Source organism: Chamaea fasciata, unplaced genomic scaffold (assembly GCF_029207755.1).
Source record: "Chamaea fasciata isolate MVZ Bird 193981 ecotype frontalis unplaced genomic scaffold, bChaFas1.0.hap1 SCAF_1, whole genome shotgun sequence".
Lineage (NCBI taxonomy): Eukaryota > Metazoa > Chordata > Aves > Passeriformes > Sylviidae > Chamaea > Chamaea fasciata.
Window position 1 is genome coordinate 110,214,408 of NW_027094086.1, and position 23,103 is coordinate 110,237,510.

General features: G+C 37.6%; 1 protein-coding gene across 1 annotated transcript in view; it reads right to left on the reverse strand.

Annotated features, from left to right (window-relative positions):
• The window catches only part of NEK11 (NIMA related kinase 11), a 76,554-nt gene that overhangs the window by 11,719 nt on the left and 41,732 nt on the right, over nt 1-23,103 (reverse strand). The window contains exons 12-14 of the mRNA XM_066193554.1: nt 13,217-13,341; nt 7,794-7,854; nt 1,824-1,920 (exon numbers count right to left, since the gene is read on the reverse strand). Coding sequence (XP_066049651.1) covers nt 1,824-1,920; nt 7,794-7,854; nt 13,217-13,341 — 283 coding nt within the window. The remainder of the gene's footprint in view (nt 1-1,823; nt 1,921-7,793; nt 7,855-13,216; nt 13,342-23,103) is intronic.

Sequence of the window (23,103 nt, forward strand, 5' to 3'; positions counted from 1 at the left end):
TTTTCCTTTAGGAACTCCAGCCACTCAGTCTCTGTGAGACAAATCCCCCACATTGTCTCTTTCATTAGAAGCTGTCATCTGAAGATCTTCCCCCCAGCCGAAAGTCTGTATCAACCTGAGTAAAACTGAATAGCATAAGTCTAAATTATATTAGCCTTGCTTATGCGGCACTGTTGTGTGGAAAAAACACATCATATGAAGTTTGCAGAGGGATGGGCAGAGTACATAAAGCCACAGCTTTATGTACTGATTCATATCCAGATGTGCTTCCTTCTCACCATGGAAAACCCCACTGTTCCCTGTGTGCAGATTGGCCATGGGTCAGAGTTTGCAGGGATCTCCTTGACCACATGCATGCTGGGTACTCTGCTTATTGACTTGTTTCTTAACACTTTACTTTTCAACCAATTAAGTCCTTTCTAAGCTTTACATATTCAGAAAAGGAAAAAGTCATGCTATGCTTTGGAGAAAGGACAATAATGTGAGTCACAACAAACCATTAAAAAACCCCATGCTTTTTCCATGAAAAAACACTCTAAAAACAGAATTTGAAAGAAGTGATCTAATCATGCCTCAGCCCTAAAAGCAATGACCATGAAGTTCAAATATTTTAAGTTTTATCCAGGAACCATGAGAACACCAGGTGAAATTTGTAAGTTTAGTGGGCATTTTGACTAAAAATCTCACCTTGTAAGTAGCTGGGACAACACAATGCATAAATTTATTTTTATAAGTAGTTTCCATGAAAAGAGGATGGAAAGCAGTACAAGTGCAAGGCTATGAGACCTGGGACTGGTTGCACAATAAAGGCTAAGCCATGAAATGAAACACTAGGAGCTGCTGCATCTTGAAGTACTATAAAACCAAACAACTACTTTTAGGAGTAAATGTGATTGATGTTTTCCTGAAGTTCATGGTGATTTGTTTTAAACAATGATTGCTATCAATGCTGTTGGAATTATACTCATTTTCTTCAGAGAGCTCACTTAAATAACTATTAGCATCTACTGTTTGAACTTATTTATATTCCAGTAACATCCACCATATTACAGGCACTGTCCACCTACACAAGAGAAAAAAAATGCCCTTTTTAATAGAGTTTACATTCTGAGAGCAGTTGAATCTTGCAACATTGCAAAGAATATTTGAGCTCAGAAATAATACACATCGTTATGATTATCAGATCAGTACCTAAATTAGCACGCAATAAATCCTGCAAGGCCAGAAATTACTGAATCAAGATAAAGGCTCAAGATACATTAACCAGTACATTCTAGAAAGGCAGCACAGATCCTTGTTTTATTAAGACACTGAAACCTTTATAAATAAAGCTGGGATTTCAGCAATGCTGAAACAAGCAGACAGTGAGTTTCAAAGGGAACTACCCATGTACATTCCTCTGTCTCATTTGAAAACCCCAGCCAACAGCAGCAAATTTGGTTGGTTTAAAACATTGTATCACCATGGGAAACAAACCCACTTACTTTTCACTTCTGGCAAGAATGAAGTGTGGGTGAGGGAGCAAACGTGCTGGTAATGTGCATATCTGCAGGTGATTTATGGGCATGGGCTGTGCTAATAAAGAAAGTGAAATCCAGAATGACATGACAGCAGGGATATCAGTGATTGTGCAGCTTACAAGAAAATAATCAGAAGTGAGGGTCAACTTTCATCCTCTCTGGAGGCAAGTAGGCAAGTCTCTAAACACCTTTACCATCCACTTCTTGTTGATGGGATTTTGGGGTTTTATTTGCTGTGCTTTGCAGTTTTTCAAATCCATATTCTTTGCCTGCACATTGGTAACACATAAATATGCTACTTACTCCCTCATGCGTTTCAGCTTCGTCTCAGCCATTGCACTGTTGAGAGCTCTGAATCCCTGGGGCACCCCTGGAGACACTCTGGTGACAGTCCTCGAGCCTACAAATCAATGCACAGACACACAGCCTTATTCACCTTCATCCCCCGAGCTCTATTGCAGAATCAAGGGCAGTCAGAAGGAGGAAGACTATTCCTGTTTCTGACAAGGCAGTGCCACATTAATTAAAGATTAATTAGATTATTAAATGTACATTAAGGGCAATTCCTTTCTGAGGGACAAGTAGGTTTATAGCTTAAAGGCACCAGAATTGTAATAACAAGGAATGCACAAGGAATTACAACAGAAAGGATAATCACTTGAGGAAGTGCTGGGATGGATAAATATCCAACAAAATTAAATCTTCTTAGACAATATGCATTTTCTTCCATTGTTTTTTAACTTATCTTTCAGAGTGAGAACATTCTTCCTAACAGGCAAGTGTCTCATTGAGCTTGATCAATACTGTAAACTGGAAGTATTTATCTTACAGCATCAGTTTCTCCTTCAGATAAAGGTACTCTTTTAATGTATGAATATACATATATAAACATACCTGTATAGGTAAATATATATGTATGTGTAAAAAATATACATATGCACAAACACACACCCCCACTCTTTCTGTTTGCAGGCCTTGTGAGCTGTTGCAATATTTCAGGACCTAGGGCTCACATACCACTGAGGCACTCATCCACAGGAACCCAGAAGTGCTGAATCACAGAGCACAGTCAGGGTAATCAGCTCAAATATGCTACAATTTCATGTAGTCATCCCATCATACAAGTCTGTGGTTTTCCTAAGAAATTTATGTATTTTTTGCCCTGACTGCTCCCATTGAAAGACAATTTCAAAGCCTCACTGGGAGCTAGTGGCTAAAATCTCCCCTTATTTCCTGATAAAATTTCTTTATCGAGCAGTTCATGCTCATTTTCCTCCTGTGCCAGTGCTATCTTTTGGCTTATGCAGTTCTTTCCTTCCCTTTTGCATACTGCTTTCATTTCTTTATAATTGGGAAAAAAGATCCTATTTCACTCTCAATTTGTTAAACTGAACAAAGCAGCTATTTTAGCTTCTTTTTACAAATTGTTTGGCATTAGGATTTCACTTCCCAAAAGAAGAGACGTATCAGGGTGTAAATGTGTGGGCTGTGCCACAGAGGACCCAAGTTCTGAACAGGCATGGGAGGGCTTTACATAGCATAGGAACAAGGCAAAAGTCAAAAATGTTAACACAATGTTTTGTCTAAATGAACACACACTCCCCTTCTACCAGGAGTTTTTAGCTTGGACTCAGCTGGGGTTTGGTTTAGTTTGGATTGCATTAACAGGGACCACATGCAGCCAGAGGGAGCTTGCAGCTCCCCTCCCTCTATGAGCTGGTATAGACAGCCCCAGAGAACACCAAATGCTTCCCTGGAATGTGTAATCATGGCTCTTCCAACAGTTAAGCTCCCATGCCTTGCATGATTCTAGACCCTGATCACATCCATTTGAATACTGAGATTAAAACTTTCCATTGTGAGTGATCCTACTGAATCACTGCCAGTGAGTGCCTGCTGGATTCAGAAGCTTGGAAGCACAGAAGAAATGGATTCCTGATTCTGTTAGCAGGATGGACAAACAATTGCACATTTTAAAACATTTTCCTAGCTTATTTTACACCTAATGTCTACGAGTTATCTGGTGCCCAAGTACTACAACTCAGGCATTGTTAATGTAGTTCAAAAGATGAAAAATGTCAAGCCCAGTTCTTACTAGCAACTATTTTACCCATTAATGCGAAAAGCATTTCCTGATCATTTACTGTAACAGTGCACATGCATATCCACATGTTTTTACATGAAGTCTGGAAGCACTCAACTCCTTTAGCAGCATTGGAAAATTCAGCCATCCTCAGGATAGCTCTGAGGAAACCCCAGGTGCTGTGCAAAGCAGTGCTCGTGGCTTACTGGGCTGCCTGCTCCTCTTTCAGTTGGCACAGTATTAAGGTCTAGATGCAGGGCTTTGGTGCTTTGAAACCAATTAAAAATTGATGCCCTGAGCACCAGTGGCCTAAGGAAAATATAAACCTTGCAGTCTCTTAAGAAAGAGTGCGTTTAACCACAGGCACCAGATAAATTCTGGCATTACTATTATTACAGGATATGTCACTGCAGTAAGAGCTCAGCATATTCTTTCTGTTTAGTGAATTCAGTATATTTATTACTACAATATTTCCTTCTCCTCTGACATTTCACTATTAAAGACATCCTTCTTGTTTGGTGTCTGGTGGGTTTTTTTGGTTTTTTATCTGTTTGTTTGTTTCCCCTGGGATTTCTGGCTAAATAATTCATATTTTGTCTACTTTACACATTGGCAGTTGGCCAATAAAAACTTAGTCTCTATGTGCAAATTCTCTATCTTCCTCTCCATTTAATATGATTTTTTGGCTACTGCAAGGCAGCACAAACTGAATATTGTAGGATGCTGCAAAGGTGTGGTTAGTCATAAAAAAATGAGTTCTCAGTGAAGACTGCTAAGAGCTTGATACATTGGTGCTACACCACACCTCAACAAATTTTGCTGGGGTGATTCATAACCATACCAACTTCTATATCAAAGATATCTTCTAAAAAGCAGTTACTTGATTAATAATATATTTTGCACCCAGCTTCAGGCAGTTTATGTACCCACATATCAACACACAACAAGGAACTAAGCTTCTTCAAAACGTTACCAGATAATTATTTGCATTTTTTTATCCAATATATCCTTCTTGATCCGTTTAACAAAACCAAATGAAACAACAAGAATACTGACTTTTCAAAACCAGGTATTGTGCTTTCTAAATACATTTCACTGTCTCCCAGTGTCTAACCCAGTATTGCAGTAACAACATGGGGCAAAGGGCAAAAGATCTTTGTCCTTTCAGGTGATATAGCACTAGTTTGAGGTTTTCACTGAGGATCTGTAGAGAAAGGAATTTATTCTCAGGTGCATTATCTGGTAAGAGTTTTCATAAATTATGGTCCAAAGGCATTCCTACAAACATTTCTGCTAATGACCAAAGAATTGGTGATACACATCCACTGTATATCTTCATAAGCCATGGTGTGTTGTGAAGCTGTGATCTCCACTGAATCACAAAGTTCTGTTAGTATTTCAGATTTCTTTTCTTTAGCTTTCACTGCTACATATGAGATCCTACAATGCCTTTTTGTACAAGATATAAAAGATTAGAATCAAATGTGTTTCCCAGATTCATAAACAATACAAAGTAACCCAACAGCCCCATACCTTCTCTTCCTTAATGCCAAGCAAATTTAGTAAATTTTAAAATGAGTTTTTCAAACTCCGTTATCTTTTGCAGATTTTTTACTGGGACCTTCCCAATTTTTCAAGTAATCAGCATGGTCTATCTTATTTCAAATGCACTCCTCATGGACCTGTATAGCCAACACAAAAGCAATTGTGTACCACAAAAGTTGTGGTACTTGGATTGATTCTGGGACCTCTTGAGGAGAAAACTCAGCTAGCTTCCAAGTCCTTTTACAAACACTGAGGTTTATACTAAACAAATTCCACCTGTTGAAAAAAAAAAAGTATATTTATTGCATCCTTTTTATCACAGCCTTTGCTGACATAAAAAAAAAAGTTCTATTTTTTTTTTCTTCTTGGTTGTTCTCTAACAACAATTTGAAATGGCTCAATGCTTTTGTAATACTTTAACAATGATAGATGCTACAAGGAATTCTGTCCTGGCCAGATTCCTGCTTCTATTGCCCTATTATTGCCATGAAATCCATACTGTTTAAGGAGTAGCCATTATAAATTTGTTGTAGTTCTGTAGCCCAGTAATATGGTATTGCCACTGCTTGCACACGCCTGGAACTGAGCCTGATCCTGCCTTGTCCTGACAGAAATTTTGATTTATTTGCTTAAGCTATAGCAGCAGTACTTCTAATTACTACACAGTGGGCTATTTTGCTTTATTTCCACTTATTCTTGTAAAATACAACCTCCACTTTTAGATGTATAGTAGTGTTCTGAGTAGAAAGACATATTTATAACTAACTTAATTCAAATAACGTGGAGAAGTAAAAGCCTGGTACAATAGCAGATGCCTTGAAAAGTGGGAACAAAGGATGAGATGTAAAGGACTACAGGTATGGGATGACAAGAAGGGAGGCTCTGGCTAGTACTGGCAGTGCCATTGCTAAAACCAATGTGCTAGTGGTCAGTAAAAGAAATGCACACCTGGAAGGGAACACAACTAGCTTTAGGGTGAAAAAGACAGCAAGTATCTAATGTATGTAAAATGCACCATATACAGAAAATGTTGATGTATTGGGAATTTGGAGCCCAGTGAAGAATATGCAGGGTATAAATGAATATTAGTAAACACATAAAAATGACCCAACTGCAGGTTTATAGCTTGATTTTGGAAGAACTTAAAATAATGGAAGTTTAAACTTTCTCAATGACACTGGGCATACAAAGATAAAAGAGAACCTGGAGCTTTGTCTCTTATTATCATCACATATATTTCTTTGGAGAAAATCATACCTATTTACTACCTTGGCTTGGAGAAAGGCTATAAGTCTCAGCACAGACTGGTTGGAGATTTTTTAGTGATAAAAACACAATTTAATTCTTTAATATTACAATTTTTAAAAAGGCATCTTCTTGTCCCTAATACTGAGTGAAAAAGATTAAGATAAGGGAGTTTCTAATACTAAGATTTGTTTTAAAACACCATTGTTTGACTTCGGCTAATATTCTTGTTTGTTCTCAGCAGCCCTCAAGGCAATTCCTCTCTTTAATTAAATGACAGAATATTGAAGAACATTTTTGTTCTTATTTTGTTCTTGAACAAAATTTTGTTCTTATTTCCACTTCTGCAAATCCACTGCAGACAGTGATGCTGCAAAAGCATAGAGTGCAAATTTGGAGACAGAGTGCTCTCTGTAAGGGTGAATAGAAACTGGATGTAAGTGTTCCTTCTTTCAGTCCAGAGAGTCTCCCTGACATGGGGCCCAGAAGGTGACTAGTGGCTACACGACTGTGATGGCAACGACTTTGACTACTCCCTTTCATCCTTCTTGTTTGAGTCTCTCTTCCCATCTGTCCAGGCTCACAAGCAGGGGTGAAACAGAGCTCAGGACTGGAAGAATCCCTGGAAGGAGGACTTGCTAGGAGTCTCCTGTGTTGTGGTTTTAGATAATACCAAGTCAGGTTTATCCCAACTGAACGAGTGCAAATGAAGCAGCTAAATGAGGCTGCCGTTCCCATGGGAGCCTTTGGGAACTCAGCTCACACTCAGGCTGCTGCTGGCAAGGTGCCACCTGGTGGCCTCCGAGGACAGGGATTATGGCAGCCACAGTAAACAGTCTTCTTTCATATAAATTTTCTTTTTAGCTTTTAAGTAGACCACAAAGACCCAGGTTTTCAAACTGTAAATCTACAGACAGTATTTTTCCAGAGACTTTAGGATTAAACTACAAATTTAAATTCTCACTGATTTCTTTGTACCTGTAATGAGATACTGTTACATAAATTATTATCCAAATCATAACTTTTAAAAAATTAAATATTTCAACTCATTTTCTCCTATTGTTACCAGGATTAAAAACTATAAAATAGCTTACACATCCTCAAACATTTTCCTCTAGAGAAAAAATGACAGTAGCCAAGTTTTTAAAAGGTTTTTTTTAATATAACATTCTATACCTCTGACTAGCATGCTTTACGGCTTTATTATTTTCAACAAAAGCACTTAACTACTCATTCCTCTTTTTTTGGCATAGTTATACTTCTCTGCAGTAGATTAAGGAAGTAATTTTTAAGGAGATCACATTTTTTGAGTTATTTTGTTACAAAATGGAAATAGGTGGACAGTGAGACATACAGACTGCTAATAACTGCTGCTATCTAAAGAAGATTTATCATCTTACCCAATGAGCTGCTATTCAGGACATTCTCCAAATACTCAACCATTGCCTCCATATCGCTGTCCTGTGAATAAATGAAATAGGAATAGCATTAGTGTGAGCACAAACCTAAACACAAACACTATGTCCCAGAGGTACGATCCCACAAATATACAGGATATCACACCAGTAAGTGTCAAGACTTGACTATAAAGAAGTTACATTTCCCAGAACATTTTCTATGTTTTCTTCTCCTAAAATATCAGGCTTTGGAATGATGTTATAACCAAACACCTCTTTCAGTCAGATTCCTAGTAGAACACAAGTGTTTAAAACAACTGTGCATGGAATTTAAAGAAGATATATTTACAGTGGAGGGTGGTGCACAATCTCTGAAAAAATATCAGCATTTTATCATCAGTTAGTCCTGGAATATCTAAAACAATATTACATTAAAAAAGGCAAGTATATACTTTTTAACTATGCCAAAATTTTTTATGCTTATAATAGCTGCCCACAGCAAATTAATCCTTATCTTTCGCATAATTGCATCTACTTACATGTCTAGTAACAACAATTAATTGAAAAAATTTTAATTAAGAAGAGATTTTAACATTTTTATATTTCAAGTGTTCTGCTGCCAAACAGATGGCTAACAGTTTTGCCATGTTATCTTTCATATAAAATGCTGTTTGTTTACACAGATGAAATTTAAAGTTCTGGCCATTAAGCAATAATTGTCGTCCAGAAAATGCATCACAGATTAATGAAAATCCAAGAAAAACTTGGACTCTGAGTGTGTAGAAGCTGCTGCCATATCACATTTAACAACACATCATTTCCTGACTATTTGAAACTGACAGTCAAAATCTTGACCTTGCTTAAAAAACATGTCAAAAATACATATTAAAAAAAATACTTCTCTATGCCTATAAGACAATAGAATAAAAAGAAACACTATTGACCTCCACTTCTACAATGGACAATCTGCTTTATATTCTGTGATCTTGCGAAAATGCCCATTCTGCATTTCTCAACTTAGGAACTGCCAGTATACATAAACAGAACAGCAATAATTGTTGGCAATGACTTCCAGCTGGTTAGGGACCTTCTGATGAGAGTGGGAGCTGTTATGGATGAGCATAAACTAACTGCTCTTCACCCCAAGTTGTTTCATGAGTTTATATTTGAAACAGGCTCTCCTAGGTTTGAAAAACCTCTGCTGAGGTTTGCAAGGCAGGAATCAGCTTCTTGGTTGGCCATTGCAGCAGGTAACCCACAAGTTTATAGGTTTGGAGGAGCCTCTTTGCCCTTTTGGAGCAGCCTGCAGGGTCCTGATTGGATCAAATCAGCAGAAGTGTTTCCAGTTCTGCAGCCAGGAAATACTAGGGAATGAATTCATTACGTTAATAATACACAGTACATATTGCATATTGAATTAAGACAGACCTAAGTCTGTCTTAGATATAATTTCTCTATACTTCCACAGAAAAGAACTATCAGGACTTCATTTAAAAAGTTATTAAAACTTTTTCATTCAAAACTAAAAAGTTATATTTATTTTCTGTTTATATTACTTTGTAATTATTTCTATTTTCATTATTACTAACAGGTAAACACAAATCTACAGACAGACAAAACATAGTAAATAACCATATACAACACTATTGCTTTAATAAAACCTTCTAAAATTTTTTTAATGGGATAAAGCCTGTAATTCCCAAACCTTTGACTTTTCACAACAGGACATCATATTTCCTCCGATTATAACAGCAAAGCTGATTTGCTGTAAGGCAAAATATATATTCTCACCTCTTTCATCACTTGTGTCTTTTCCCCACTTAGGTTTAGCACTGGAAGAGGATTTAGCTGTTTCATTTAATATATTTCTTTAATCTTTCTCTCTCTTTTTTTTTCTTTTTTTTTTCTTTTTTTTTTTTCTTTGTTTTTTTCTTTTTTGCAGAGAAAGCAAAGCCCTATAGAATGAACAAGGGACGGTGATAGATGCCCAGAAAAGAAGCATAACGTCCAGTGTGGGTGAATGCCTGCACATTTCGGATTCAGAACAACCCCATTTCTAACAGCCACAAACCATGCCAAAACATGTGTTAGAAAACCAGTAGAGCATCTTTGGGGTCACAGCACATGGACCACTAAGAGCTGCTGGAGCTATGATAATTTATGTCAGCTGATTGTCTGGGTTGACAATCTCAGAAGCAACTTGGAATTTGAAAATAGGGACCTACTGCATCACAGCAGTAGACTTTGTCATAATGTAGAAGGTAAATTTGTTATTATGGTCACTGAGAAAAACCACTAAGAGCATGGTGATGAGCTGCAGTAAAGAGCATCCACCAGCACCTCAGTGAAATCAAAGCCAGTGGAAGCTTCATTACACACTAACTTTTCAAGGTGAAATCTGTGTTAAGCATCACATATTAAAATGTTTTTTAAAACAGTTTTCCATTCTCTTTCATGGTTTCCTCCTAATTAGAAACTGGTTTTCTTAGAAAACAAAACATGTAGAAAAGAGCCACTGGCTTGAAGAGGTGAAGGTCTGGAAAAGCAAATTGAAATCTCTCAACGTTCATTTCTGCTCCAAAAGAAAGGAACAAAGGACACTAAACTCCAGTGCTGGCCAGTGTATCTGAAATCAGATAGGCTGTACTGAAAAGTATCAACAGGAGAAAATAATCTCTTTCTGCTCCTACCCTAAACCTCTGAAATAACAGTGTTTCAGTGCCTAACACGACCTTCCTAAGCAGTCTTACATCCCACATCAGGCTGCTACTTCTCAGTCTATCTTGACATTGGTGGGAGCCTAATATAGCTTGAATAAACAGCTCATGTCCCTTTCTACATCTTGCACCTTAATATGTTGTTCATAAAGATGACTTTTCTGACCCCATGCTACTGCATGAACATTGGGAATTTTTTTAATCCTTGTTTGAAATAATGGGGTCACCAGAGAGCACCACCAGATGCAGAATTTCTGCACTCTCTGCACAGGAGTAACTAGTACAGTAATTTTGGGATTGGAAATTTAAGAGATTTACAGAAATTACCTTCCAAGCCCTTACTGTGTTGCAGTGGAATGATTTCTTTTTCAGCACACACCTCTAAAAGCTTGGTTTAAGGTATCTTTGAAGAAAGGATTTAAGAGTATGAATGTCATCATAGAAATAGGGGTTTTGGTATTAAGCAAATGACAGCAGAAGCAAACCTTTGCTATTCTGGAAGGATTTGAAGCTGATTATTAATACTGAGCATGATCCCACCTACCTCTGAGTGGGGTTCATCTCACATAAATGTTGATATCCAAAGGAAGGTGTTGTGTGCATGTTAATAACTCTAAATCCCTTTATAATCACCAAAGAGGGACCTCTCTACGTATTCCATCCTACATGTATTAGATGTTTACTCCCTAATAACGCTTGCTTACTTCCCCTCACAGTACTGCCTTTCTGATTGTTGAGTTCAGACATAGATGTTCAGATTTGCACAGCTATGTTTAATCTGCTTTCACCTCAGACTCACTGCAGAATTTTTCACTTGAGTAAGAAAAAATTGCCTATTTTCACTTCCCAAAAAATAGAAAAGGTAATTGTGCCAATACCCGAAAACACACTTACTGAGTATCTTAAGGTGCTGGGGTCAACATGGGAAAAGCACAGGTAATTCTCTTATTTTACAGAGGAAGTCCCAAAAGGCAAATGGTCACAGGGGTGCATTCCAGTCAGTCTGTGCAGGCCAATTCAGAGGGTCAATGCTCTGCGTGCTGGTAAAGAAAAGCCTCAGGGCCACAGGGACTGGACAGAGACAATGGGGTGCCAGTGGGATGGCTCTTCCAGCCCACCATGCCGGTTCTTATCATGGAATTTTTAGTCAGTCCAACATGAGGGACTGTTGGCAGCTCACATCTGAATACCAACACCTAATTTATTCTGCATTACTGAGAAATCTATTATTGTCTTCTGCCCTTCATTAATTCTAAGCAGCAGTCTGCCTGTTCAAAAACACTATTGATTGACACTTAATGATACCATCAATGAAAACTGAATGAAAATTTCAAAAGGCATTCTAAAAAAGAAAAATTGTCTCAGAGTCTGATGAAAATGAGTAATCATTTTGTTTCCAAGAGTATCTTGTGGTAGACTTTCTGGGCAATAGTTTTTTGCATGTCTGTGTGTTGTGGGTAAGCATAAACCCAGCAAACTGAAAAAAAGTATTGTCTAAGATTATCCACTGTTTTACAATTGAATAACAATTTATTTAGAACACTACTGCACAAACTGCTTCTGAATTTTAAGGCACCCTGTGTGTTCAATATGAAAGTTAGGAGGACATGTCTAGATTGAATGAAGCTGTTTCTGAGTAAACTTCAAGTTTTACTTGTGGGACAATTTCAGGATCCCCTGCTAGTCTGGTATAAGTAGAGTTGTGATTTCTCATACTTTATTTTTTGCCCTAAAAACTCCATCTCAAAGAAGCTATTAGTTCAAATTTTTTCAAAACCCACAAGTTATTTATAACTTAGTGAAGAATATTAGTCTACTTCGCCAGTTACCTGAAACGCAGAAGACATCACACCCTGTTCTGCAAACTTTGCACATGATCACAGAATAAAGTAACTGTTCCTAGGCAAAACCAGAATTCAGAAGCACTGTAGGCCATGCTTGAAACTGGTGGCCCATGGGAGAAATTAAAAGTTCCTGAATGCCTTAGGAAGATCCGTTTTCAGAACTGCATCAGGCACTTAAGTTTATTGATTTAACTGAGACTTGATGACTGGAGACGATTCATCTCAGCTCATCCTGATCAGACCTAAATTAGGTGCCTTTTCCAATAATCTTCAACCTTCACACTGCAATCCCTGACTTTCTTGTGGCAGCCTCAACTGATAACGCTACTTTAAGCCTTTCAACAATAAGTTTTCTCTTCACTGACACCTTCTATGAGGTGGGAAAGTACAGATTTGCTGATCAAGTCTTGCAGCTGTTTAGGCTCATCATTCATCACACTGTCTTAGAAAATATTTCTAATATAGAAAGGAACTATAAGTGACTATCCTTGCCTGGGAATTAGAGCTGGAACTTAGATCTTATGCTTGAAGAATACCCTCAGTTTTAATTTAATTTAAATCATAGCTAGCATTTGAGAGGATCCCACTCTGAGTGTTTTTGAGTCACAAGGATGTTTTCTGACAATGATCTACCTTAAGGCATTCATGGGAGTGTTATCTTTAATCTTGAAGGAATGCAAAAATCGTTCTCATCAATATCTTATAATATGCATACAATTAATTCATGCTATTGCTATATTCACACACTCCTAAAAAAAAAAAAAAAACTCAGCAATGTCAGTAGGACAAGTTCTGGGAAGGAACTCAGTTTTCTGATGGAAAATGAGCATCAAGTGTATACAGTATTCTCAAAGGTCACATATACCTGGTGATTTGTCTTAGAGACTGTCCATGACAATTCTGCATCTTCCTCCTCTTCACTGTCTTCTGAGCAGGATTCAAACTCATCTTTATAATATTCTTCTGCAATCTCTGGATCTTCAGGGATCTCTAAAGGCAATTATGAGTTTATAGCATATATAAGAAAGAAAAGTATGATCTGAAAAAGATTTAAATGAACTTTATAGCACCAATGTTATGTCAACTGCAATGCATTCTATAATTGAAATCAAAGGATAGCTTCTCAGATTAAAATGTTTGTCTTTAATGATATGATAGGCAGTGTTAAAGCTGTCTCTGGCAAAGGGTAAATCCTCATCATGTGTGAATTACTGAACTTAAGGGATCTATATTGATATTGCACTGAAATCTCTAAACAATACAATAAATCAAGCTGGAACCTTATGGGAGATCATTGAGTCAAGGCAGGGCCATTATTGAATTGAATCCAGTTTTTGTGAGCTAAAATTATAGCTCTTTTTTTTTTTTCTTTAACACATATAACTTGTGGTGAATGCAACTGCTAAGCTAAAATGGAAAACAATATATATCAGGTAAATGTTTGAAAGATGTGAGAAATTAAATCTACATATTTTTCCAAACTTTCTTGAAGCAAAACTATAATAAACTAGTATAAAGTCAAGCTATGCATACTTTGGTGTCATGCTCTCTCAATTTATTCCTATCACAAGTTTTAGCAATAGCAGTGAGTGCAATATTAATATAGCCAATGAGCCCATGAAGTACAATAATTGCTATTAAAACTCAACACATTCCTCACAGCTTGAAAGACACTCCAGCCACTCTGCACTGGGTGAAATCCTTCAGCATCCCAGACTCTGTATGAAAGAATTAGTGAAACAGCTTGAAGTCTGATTGCATCTCCTTCAGGGGGATATTAGTACAAGAAATGTTAGTTGACGACAAAAAAATATTTAATGTTCAGCTGTCATAAATCATCATTGTCATTGTCATAATTTTAGCTAATGCTAGTTTCAACCACACTCCTCAATTAAGTCTGCCCTTTAAAGAAATAAGAACTATCTTAAATTTTATTGCATTGAAACAAATTAAATGCAAACAATATGACAAAAATTCTTAATCAATTTTTTAATTGCTTCACATGGATAAAAACCCAACAGGATTCAAACAGCAGAATGCAATTAAAATCCATTAAAGCACATTTGAGTTAGGACAGGAGCAATAATTCTAATCTTTAAGGTGAAAGAAAGAGAACTCAGGAAAAATAGTGTACCTATCTGCAGCATTAGATGGTTAAGCTCTCCTGTTGAGATATCAGGTCTACTATCTATTGCCTCCAAAGTAATTTCAAAAACACTTCCTTTCTTTATAAACCTTATTTAGCTCCAAAATGCTGACACATTTTCACTCAGTTTTCTGTTTTAAGATACTAATGAAAGATGCATAAAAGCCCCATGCTCAACTGTCACAATTTCTAATCTTAATCCTTCCTGTTTCTATTTTTCACCTTACTTAGTTTGAAAAAATCAACCAACTAAACAACCAAACAATCAACAAATCAATACCTGAGTTTCCAGAAGAGCACCCCCAACCCAAAAACATTTTCTCAAAAAGAAAGCATTTCTTTAATTCCTTGAATTCTACAAAGTGCCATTTGACAGAAAAATCCAGCACTTCATTAAAAAGTGAATCTTAAATATCATCTTTTCTTCGTGGAAAGAACACTACAAAATCAAGATGCATCTCCTTTTCCATGTGAGGTGATCAATTTTTCTTTCCTGCAGAGAGGCTGTCATCCCAGTGATTGGGGTAATTTTATTAGGTTCATCTGCATTCTGTCTATGTGCATTCAAATACATACAAAACAGTCCATTTATTATGTTGCAATACAAACACCAGACTATACTGGTGTTATCTGAGTCATCTTCTCCTCCCACATTCTGCATTTGTTTCTTGCTGTGCTAAAAAATGCAAGCCTCCCCTTTCCAACCAAACAAGGTATCAAAATCAGTCTTTTTACTCATAATTGTAACTTTAAAATGTCTGCTCTGGCTACTGTAAGCACTATACTTTGTGAGCAGCCCATGACCATACTAAACTGGTGATGCCTCTGAACTATGCAGAGGCTGGCAGTGGCTGTATCCCACTTCCATGCCAGTTTTTGCATCCTTGTTGGAATTATTCACCCCATCATTTGTGAAATTGGTTTGACAGCTGTTTATAGACAGCCAGTTAATTCGAGCTTAGTAATACAATTTGAAATGCTAGTTCAGATGCTAGAGATGTTCCAGGGTATACAAGTTTACTGGCCCCAATTCAGAGACCAATTCCAAGTGGCATTTCTAAAAGAAGACAGAATGCCCAGTGCAGGAGAATTTGGCATGTACCTAATAAAAGTTCTTAAAACCTTTTGGTTTTATGACTAGCATCTTTAAAGAAGGAGTCTTCATAGCATTTACACATTTATTTAAACTGTTTCCGTATAACAATTCTTTGAGTCTTGGCAAAGTAGAGCCAGCTCCCAGTCCTCTATGTATTACAGATGCACAAGACATATCTGGTTCTCTGCAGAATTATCTGAGTATAGAACAGCTTATTGAGCTGAGAGACAGGATCAGATGAATTTCAAGAATAGATAAAGTGGATCTGGCACAGCAGATACCATAAATCAACATGGCAAGCTGTACCTGTGTTTGCCTAGTAAAGCCCAAGCGCAGATAGCTTGAGTGAGTGGGTATTTTCAGCTCAGGGCAGGCACTCACAGGGGAGTTCATAAGCTTCCATTTCCTTGTTTGCAGTCCATCCTCAGGAGCAATATTTGCTACCTGAGTTTTTCCAAAACTCCATGTGATTTCATCTACCCCTCCAATTTCCACAAACCAGGTGACAAAAGGCTGGTTACTGCTCCCATTCCTGAACATTAGCGGTGAAGTTGCACACTAAGTAATGTAGCACAGAAGAAAATTCTTTGGTTTTAGCTTTCAGAGAAGTATTTTTAATAAAAATGTTGGTCTTTGGGCTTGATTGTTTGACCTCTCTTTGACCATTGCAAAGCCTGATGGACTCCAGTGACAGGACCTTGACCCTGTCCTTTTTTTCCTGAAAAATAAAATAGATATTATGCCTATTTGTGCCTGGGGGGTACTCTGGTAAAGAAGTGGTGCTAGTGAGGGCAATGCCAAGTCTATCGTGTTGAAAGAAGAATCAAAACTGCTGCTGCAGAACCCTGGGGACCCTGCCTCTGTTTTGACAGCTGGGCTGGCTTCCAGCTGAACATCTCTGATACAGCATACTTATATTCTCCATAGGGAGCACGAGGAAGGGTCTGTACAGCTGTTTCTGCCTCCTCACACCCCCGTATCTCTCAGCTGATCTCTGAAAGCATCTTGTGCTTTATCCAGCTGTGCACATTGCACCAAGGCCAGTCACAATAGCTTTTATTTGCTTACAAAGCACTGAATTCAGAACAAACTCAGCTGTTGTTTTGGTATTGCTAGATGGTTTAGGCACGGCACTAAGACACTTGATACTTGTATTAGATATTCAACAGAAAACAAGCTTTGAATAAAAACAGTTCCTCTTTAGATCTCTTTCTATACAGTAACATGATGCTAATAGTGGAATGAAGGGTAAAAACCCATTATCAAAAAAAAAAAATCATAAAAGCATGGTTATTTCCCAAGAAGACAAGCTATACAGAAAACAGAGGAATGTGATACTTGTAATATTTTGCTTAAATCCACCAAAAGCTTGTTTCAGGTAGCATGGTAACTCAGCAACAACAATTTTCTCCGAAGAGATGAAAATACTTTGATAAATATGTTTAATTTTCTTGTGCCTCAAAGTCATACTTGTCATTGTTGCATTGATGTAGTATTCCCACATTCCAGACCATGCAGAAGACAATGAGTAAAGCCTCTTTTATTAAAAGAAAAAAAAAAAAAAGAGTAAAAGAAAAAAAATGATGTAACATATGCAAACTTTCACTATTTGTATTCACAGTAACAGAGTCACACTTGACTCTTAAGAACTATTGTACTTTTTTGATCCAAAGACTTCATTGCATCTCTGGAAAAAGGCAGATTTTCTCAGCTGCCACATTCCTACCTTAAGGAAAAAAGTCGCTACAGTTTCATGTTGTTACACTCCTCGGTCTGGACAGTATCACGCAGAGGAAAGTGAGAACCAAATCATTCAACTGCTCTGACACATACTGTCATGACACATAATGGACTCCTAAGATGGTGACGTGAACCAGGACACCAGAAAGTGGTGTCACCATATCTCTGCTACCACAATCTGACACAGAAAACTCAGCAAACTGAGAGAGAGGGCCAGGACAAAGACCCATGCACTGTCCCCCTTGCAAGGCTTTGTACATGAGCCATGCTGGGCACTGATGCAAGAGGAGGAAAAATCATTCCTCTGCCTTCTGCTTCTGGGCTGCAAGACAGCCACAGGCAGGACCTTGTCAGTAACACAAAGGTGGCCCTGATCCTTTCCTTTCTGTGGAAATGCATGAGCAAATATCAGTTAGATCCCAAACAGGCAGGTGTTACTGGAGCAGATGGCACAGTGGCACCCAGGCTGGGCACAGTGCTGGAGCACCTAGGTGTAAGAAGGGGGTGAGAGCAGGGTCCCTTCAGCCCTGAGAAGGGAAGGTGAAGGGGAAACCTTGCTGCTGTGACTGTCTGATCACAGGATAAAAGGAATATGGAGCCAGTCTCTTTGCAGAGGTGAATGGTGATAGGACAACTGACCGCAAACATCTGGAACATCCTAAATTCTAATTTGACATTATGAAAGGAAAAAAAGAGGAAAAAAAAAAGAAAGAAAGAAAAAAAAAAGGAAAAGCGTGTGATCAAATACTAGAACAGTGCTTAAGGAAGCTGCAAGAGCTCAATCAACCCTTGGAGGTGTTAAAAACTTGATCAGACACCCCTGAATAACCTGATCTGAAAAGAACAGCTTTGAGCAGGGGATTGGACTAAGCTGCCAGAGGTTCCTTCCAACCTATACTCTTTTATAATGCTGTGGCTATTTGATTACTCTCAAACAGTTCGGAATCACCCCAGATCTATTTGTGTGTGCACATATTTAACATACACATTAAACAAGCTAAGCAGAAACTTGGGATCTGGCAAGAGGAGCTGGTGCACAGGGCTGGGCAGCTCTCTTCAGAACTGTGCATCAGTTATCACAGAGAGAGAACACAGAAAGGGATTTCTGCCCTCAAGAAAGAAAACATAAAGTGCTGAAGCACTGTCAGTAGGAGAGAAGTTTGAAACACAGAGATATGTTTCCCTGAGCTACATCATCCTGGACAAGGAATTCTACCACAAAGGAGATCAAGGGCTCTGTGCCCCTCTGCAGCTCAGGACAATACCCATATGATTAGAAAAAATAAAATAAATTCTTTATTATAATCTAAGGTCACTCAGATTGGTTTGGGGGGCTGAGGTGTTTGGGTTTTTTTCCCTGTATAAGACAAAACCCTTCAAGTTTAAAACTTTCAGTCAAAGTGAATCACCATCCTATGGCCAGGCATAGGTGATATATGCATTTTCAAGCTCTGAAGTTTCATGGTTCAGAAAGAGAGTGGAATATTTTGTCCATCTCTTCTAAACTAGGCTGAAACATACTCTCAGAACATGCATTTAAGAAGTGAACTAGGGGATGTACAGGACTTTTGTGCCCATGAAAGCTCTGTACAATCCTTCTGGAGAAGCACAGAAGGACTGTGAAGTTGTTAAATGAATCATCTTCTGACATGGCCATGTGCAGCTTAGACATAATGTGAATTCTTCTAAATGAGAACTAGAAAAATAACCAAATTTCAACATTAATATTTTATAATTCTCTTTGCATTTCAAAAAAAAGTAAAAAGCTTCAATTATGCTATGGGTGTCACTGAGTGAAGACTACTTATAGTGAAATGGTTAGAAAAAGAGATAGAGAGGGTGTAAATCAGAGTGGTCTTGATCAGAATCACATACTACTTGATGTTAGAAAGAAAGTAGCAAGTTTCAAAGTGTTTATCCAAGGAAAAATTACCTCTTTTTAACCAAAATTAAATTTCCAAGAGAAATATTTTATTTTGAAGGACACATTTTTTTTTCCCCTAAACATTCCACCACCTGGTATTTAATCAGTAAGTACAGTGACAAAGCATGAGAGGAAAAAAGAAGTTCTTGAAAGGAATGGTTAACAAAAATGAACAGCAAGAAGGAAGATTTTAATCACATTTTCCCCTAATTTTATGAATAATTTGCTATTTTTTCTTCTGATTTCCTAGCTGTCACATATACAGAAATGGGAGCTCTGGTGGGCAGTGACAGTGAAGATGAAGCCATGCCGCCTTTCAAACATGGTTTAAAGTTCAGCAAATCTAAAAATCTTCCAAATATTCAGAAATCTTTTTAGTAATGAGGGGTGAATAAAGACAAAGAACAACATAGTGATTTAGTCAATAACATGGAGCATTTAGTGAGTTTTGGAAGCCATTTCATTTATGCATAAGAGTCCTTATTATTGTAAAAGTTGCCCTACTATTCACACTGCTTCCAGCAGGAACAGACCAAGAGATGGAAATTGATGGAAAAGTGACCCAATGACATCAACTTTAAACTATCTTACTCCTTGAGTTATTTTAAACTTATTTTATAAAAAAGTATACTTTCCAATAAAACCTCAGATTTCCTCCTGAATCTGGCAGATATCGACCTCCTGACACTTTCCCTTTCAGTCTGATACCAGTGTTGAGAAGGAAAAAACCCACATGTTAACACAAAATCTGCCCCTTAAGAGACTTGTTTCCTTCTCCCTGAGATTTGGTTCAAGAATGCCATTTTTAAGACTTAAATTGGGGATATTTTCACAACCAGAAGTTACAGAAAGAGAAGAAAATGAATGGGAATGGCTCACATCCAAACATGGTGTAAGCAGTTGTGCACACAAGAGTCTGGATGTAGCAAAGATGCAAAATGCATTTAATTTGGATATAAGCAATAATACAAGTCATATGTTGAACAAGTAAGAAAAACTAGCAAACTATTGCAACCAAGCAAAAAGGTTGAGCCCTTAAACACCTAGATGAAATTCACTTGCAAAAACACATATTTACAAGATCACAGGGGCACACTTTGGTCTGTGAAGCACAAAATATAGCAGGAAAATTCAACCAAGATCTTCACTGCTGTCATCTTCTCATTTCCTCCGCCCAGCTGTCTGACAGTCAGATGCAGTGAAAGCTAAACTGGTAGAATATACGAACTAATTCAGCATTTACAGCTTCTTTCAGAGTAAATTCTTCCTCATTTGTTATTGCCTCCAGCTTCTGGCATCACTATATAATTTGTCTCAGCTCCCCAGAAATGCCCTCTAGTTTGATAAGTAAACCATAAAACTCCAGCTGGGGCTGGACTGGGAGTCCTTTCAAAATTTTTTCAACACCATCCTGTTCACTGATGCTTTGTTTGCAAGTAAAAGCGTGGTGCATCTTTTTTTACATTAGTTTAACCTTGCATCTAAAGTGCAGTGTAAAGCTATGTTGCTCTGTAGGTAGGATAACTTGGAATAAAAACTAATATCTTTCTAAGGAGGATTTAAAACACTGAAATTATCTGAAAGTATCTGCTGTAGAATCCAGTATGCAGTATATTTTCATACTGCATTCAGTATATACTGAATTCGGTATATACAATCTCAGTGCATTTGCTTCTAACTGTTTCCTAAATTCACAGAGTTCATTCACAGAGTTTCATAAGTGTTTTTTAACAATATGCTTTGGAAGGAGTGAAGGGAATTCTTTGGCCATTTTTAAAAATACTAGGCCAGAATAATTTTAACTGTAGTCATTGGCCAAGGTGAATTTTGAAATAGACTCTCTTTATCAATGCCAAACTAAACCAGTATGAAAAATAGATTAGGAAAAAGGTAGGAGCTATACAGTAACATAATCTGTTCTCCCCACACTTTGGAAGTGTTCGGGGGTTTTTATATAACTGCTCTGTAAAGACTCCATTCTGCAAGCTTTCCTCTGTGAATCTGCAAGAGCAAGACTTCTTGTAAGAAGTAAGCTAAGAATCTTTGTGAAGCTATGAAAAGATTTTAGTAGCTAGGCATGTTGAAGAATTGATAGATTTGGAAAAGGTTTCCGGAGGAGCTTATGGCTAGAGTTCAGCTCCTGCTCTCCAGAGGCAATACTTCAAGGGAAGAACTCCTTAAACAAGAACAATAATGCTCTAGTCAATGATAAAAAAAGAAAAAAAAGCATTGATTAATTTTCCAATTTCTGGCTTAAACTTGCGAACTTCATTAAATCTTGATTTTGTGAGAATAAATCAGATTTAGTATTCCTTTAAGTGAATCTGGGACAAGTTGAGCTCGGTGTGAAACCAAGCACTGAAAACAAGAGACAGATGAGAAGGTCAGAGGAGCATGCTACGCCCTCAGATCCTGCAAGAGTCTCAGGAGTTTGCCACCCCATGTTCCAAGGACAAGTGTAGGACTGGTAACTGCAAATGCCAGAACTAAACCAGTGAGTTTCTCTCCACAAGCATCCCACGCTATCATTGCAGCAAGTCAGGGAATATGCCATATGATCCTGGAAGTAGGGTAACCACAAGAAAAAGGAGACCAATGGTTAACCACAGCAGAACTCACAGCAACGCAGTCCTCTTAATTGAGACAAGATTTCCTGGTTACAAAGGATAATGTAACAAGAATAATGCAGAAAGGTGCTTAATGCCACTTTTTGTAAGTACTATTCTGCTTTATTTTCACTTGCCAGACTTCTTTTTCCTTAAAGCCTTGGAGCATTGTGATCACTTGTATGGTCACCTTTTAGAGTGTTACTCAGTTACTCATGAGTATGAATAAGTACCATTTTACAGGAACCAAAACAAAGGTGTGTGTGCATAGATGTGGGAAGATCTACTCAGAAATACTACAGGTTTTCAACCTTCCAAGTTTTACAAAACTACCTTGAAAATCCTTCAACACAGCTTGTAAAAATAACAGGCTAGAAAAAACGCACAGTATTTTATAATGAGTGAACATTTCCTATTTGAGGGCCAACTGAACTTTGCCCACTTGAAAGTCAAAGCAGTATATCCATAACTTTAAATTAGCAATGGAGACATAGGAATAAAGTACACAATTACTGTAACATACTTAGCTATTTTGAAACTGTAATGAAATTAGGGGTTTGCCAGGTGTAATGTATTGCAAGATATTAAGCTAAGGAATTTAACAAGTTATCATCTTTGCAGTATGCAGAAACGAAAAGCAGTATAATACAGATCAGAGAGATCATATAATATGTCCCTTTATTCATATAGCTTTAATTGGCTACATTATTTTTCTGTACAAAGAAATTAAATACCACAAGTATTTAACTGAAGCTATTCTCCTCTTTTAACTTGACCCCTTCCCACACAAAAATATGTCTATTAACTGCAGTAGCAGTTTATGCAGGGCTGGGAGTCTTACAAAAATGGATGTGAACACATGGGATGCCTCAGCTGGCAATCCAAAAATGCAGGATATAATATTTTATTAATGCCCCTTATGTCCAGTCTTGTTTTGCTTTGGCTTTCTTTCAGTCCAGGCAATGAAGTGGTACAATGAGAACAAACCCTTAAAAATATAGGTACATATATAATTTCTTGAACATTTTTTTAAAAATAAATCCTCTCCACCCTTGTTTACCATGTCTCACCAGCTGTGATATTGATACGAATATAAAGTGGCAATCTTAGCCATGAATGCCAGTGCATGGCTTTAAGTCTTCATGCCTGTTAGAGTGTGGCTTGTTGAATTCAACACTCCATTTGGTTCCTGTAAAAGGTCTGGGGCTTTGATAGTGAAGATAGCTTTATATCCAGTTTA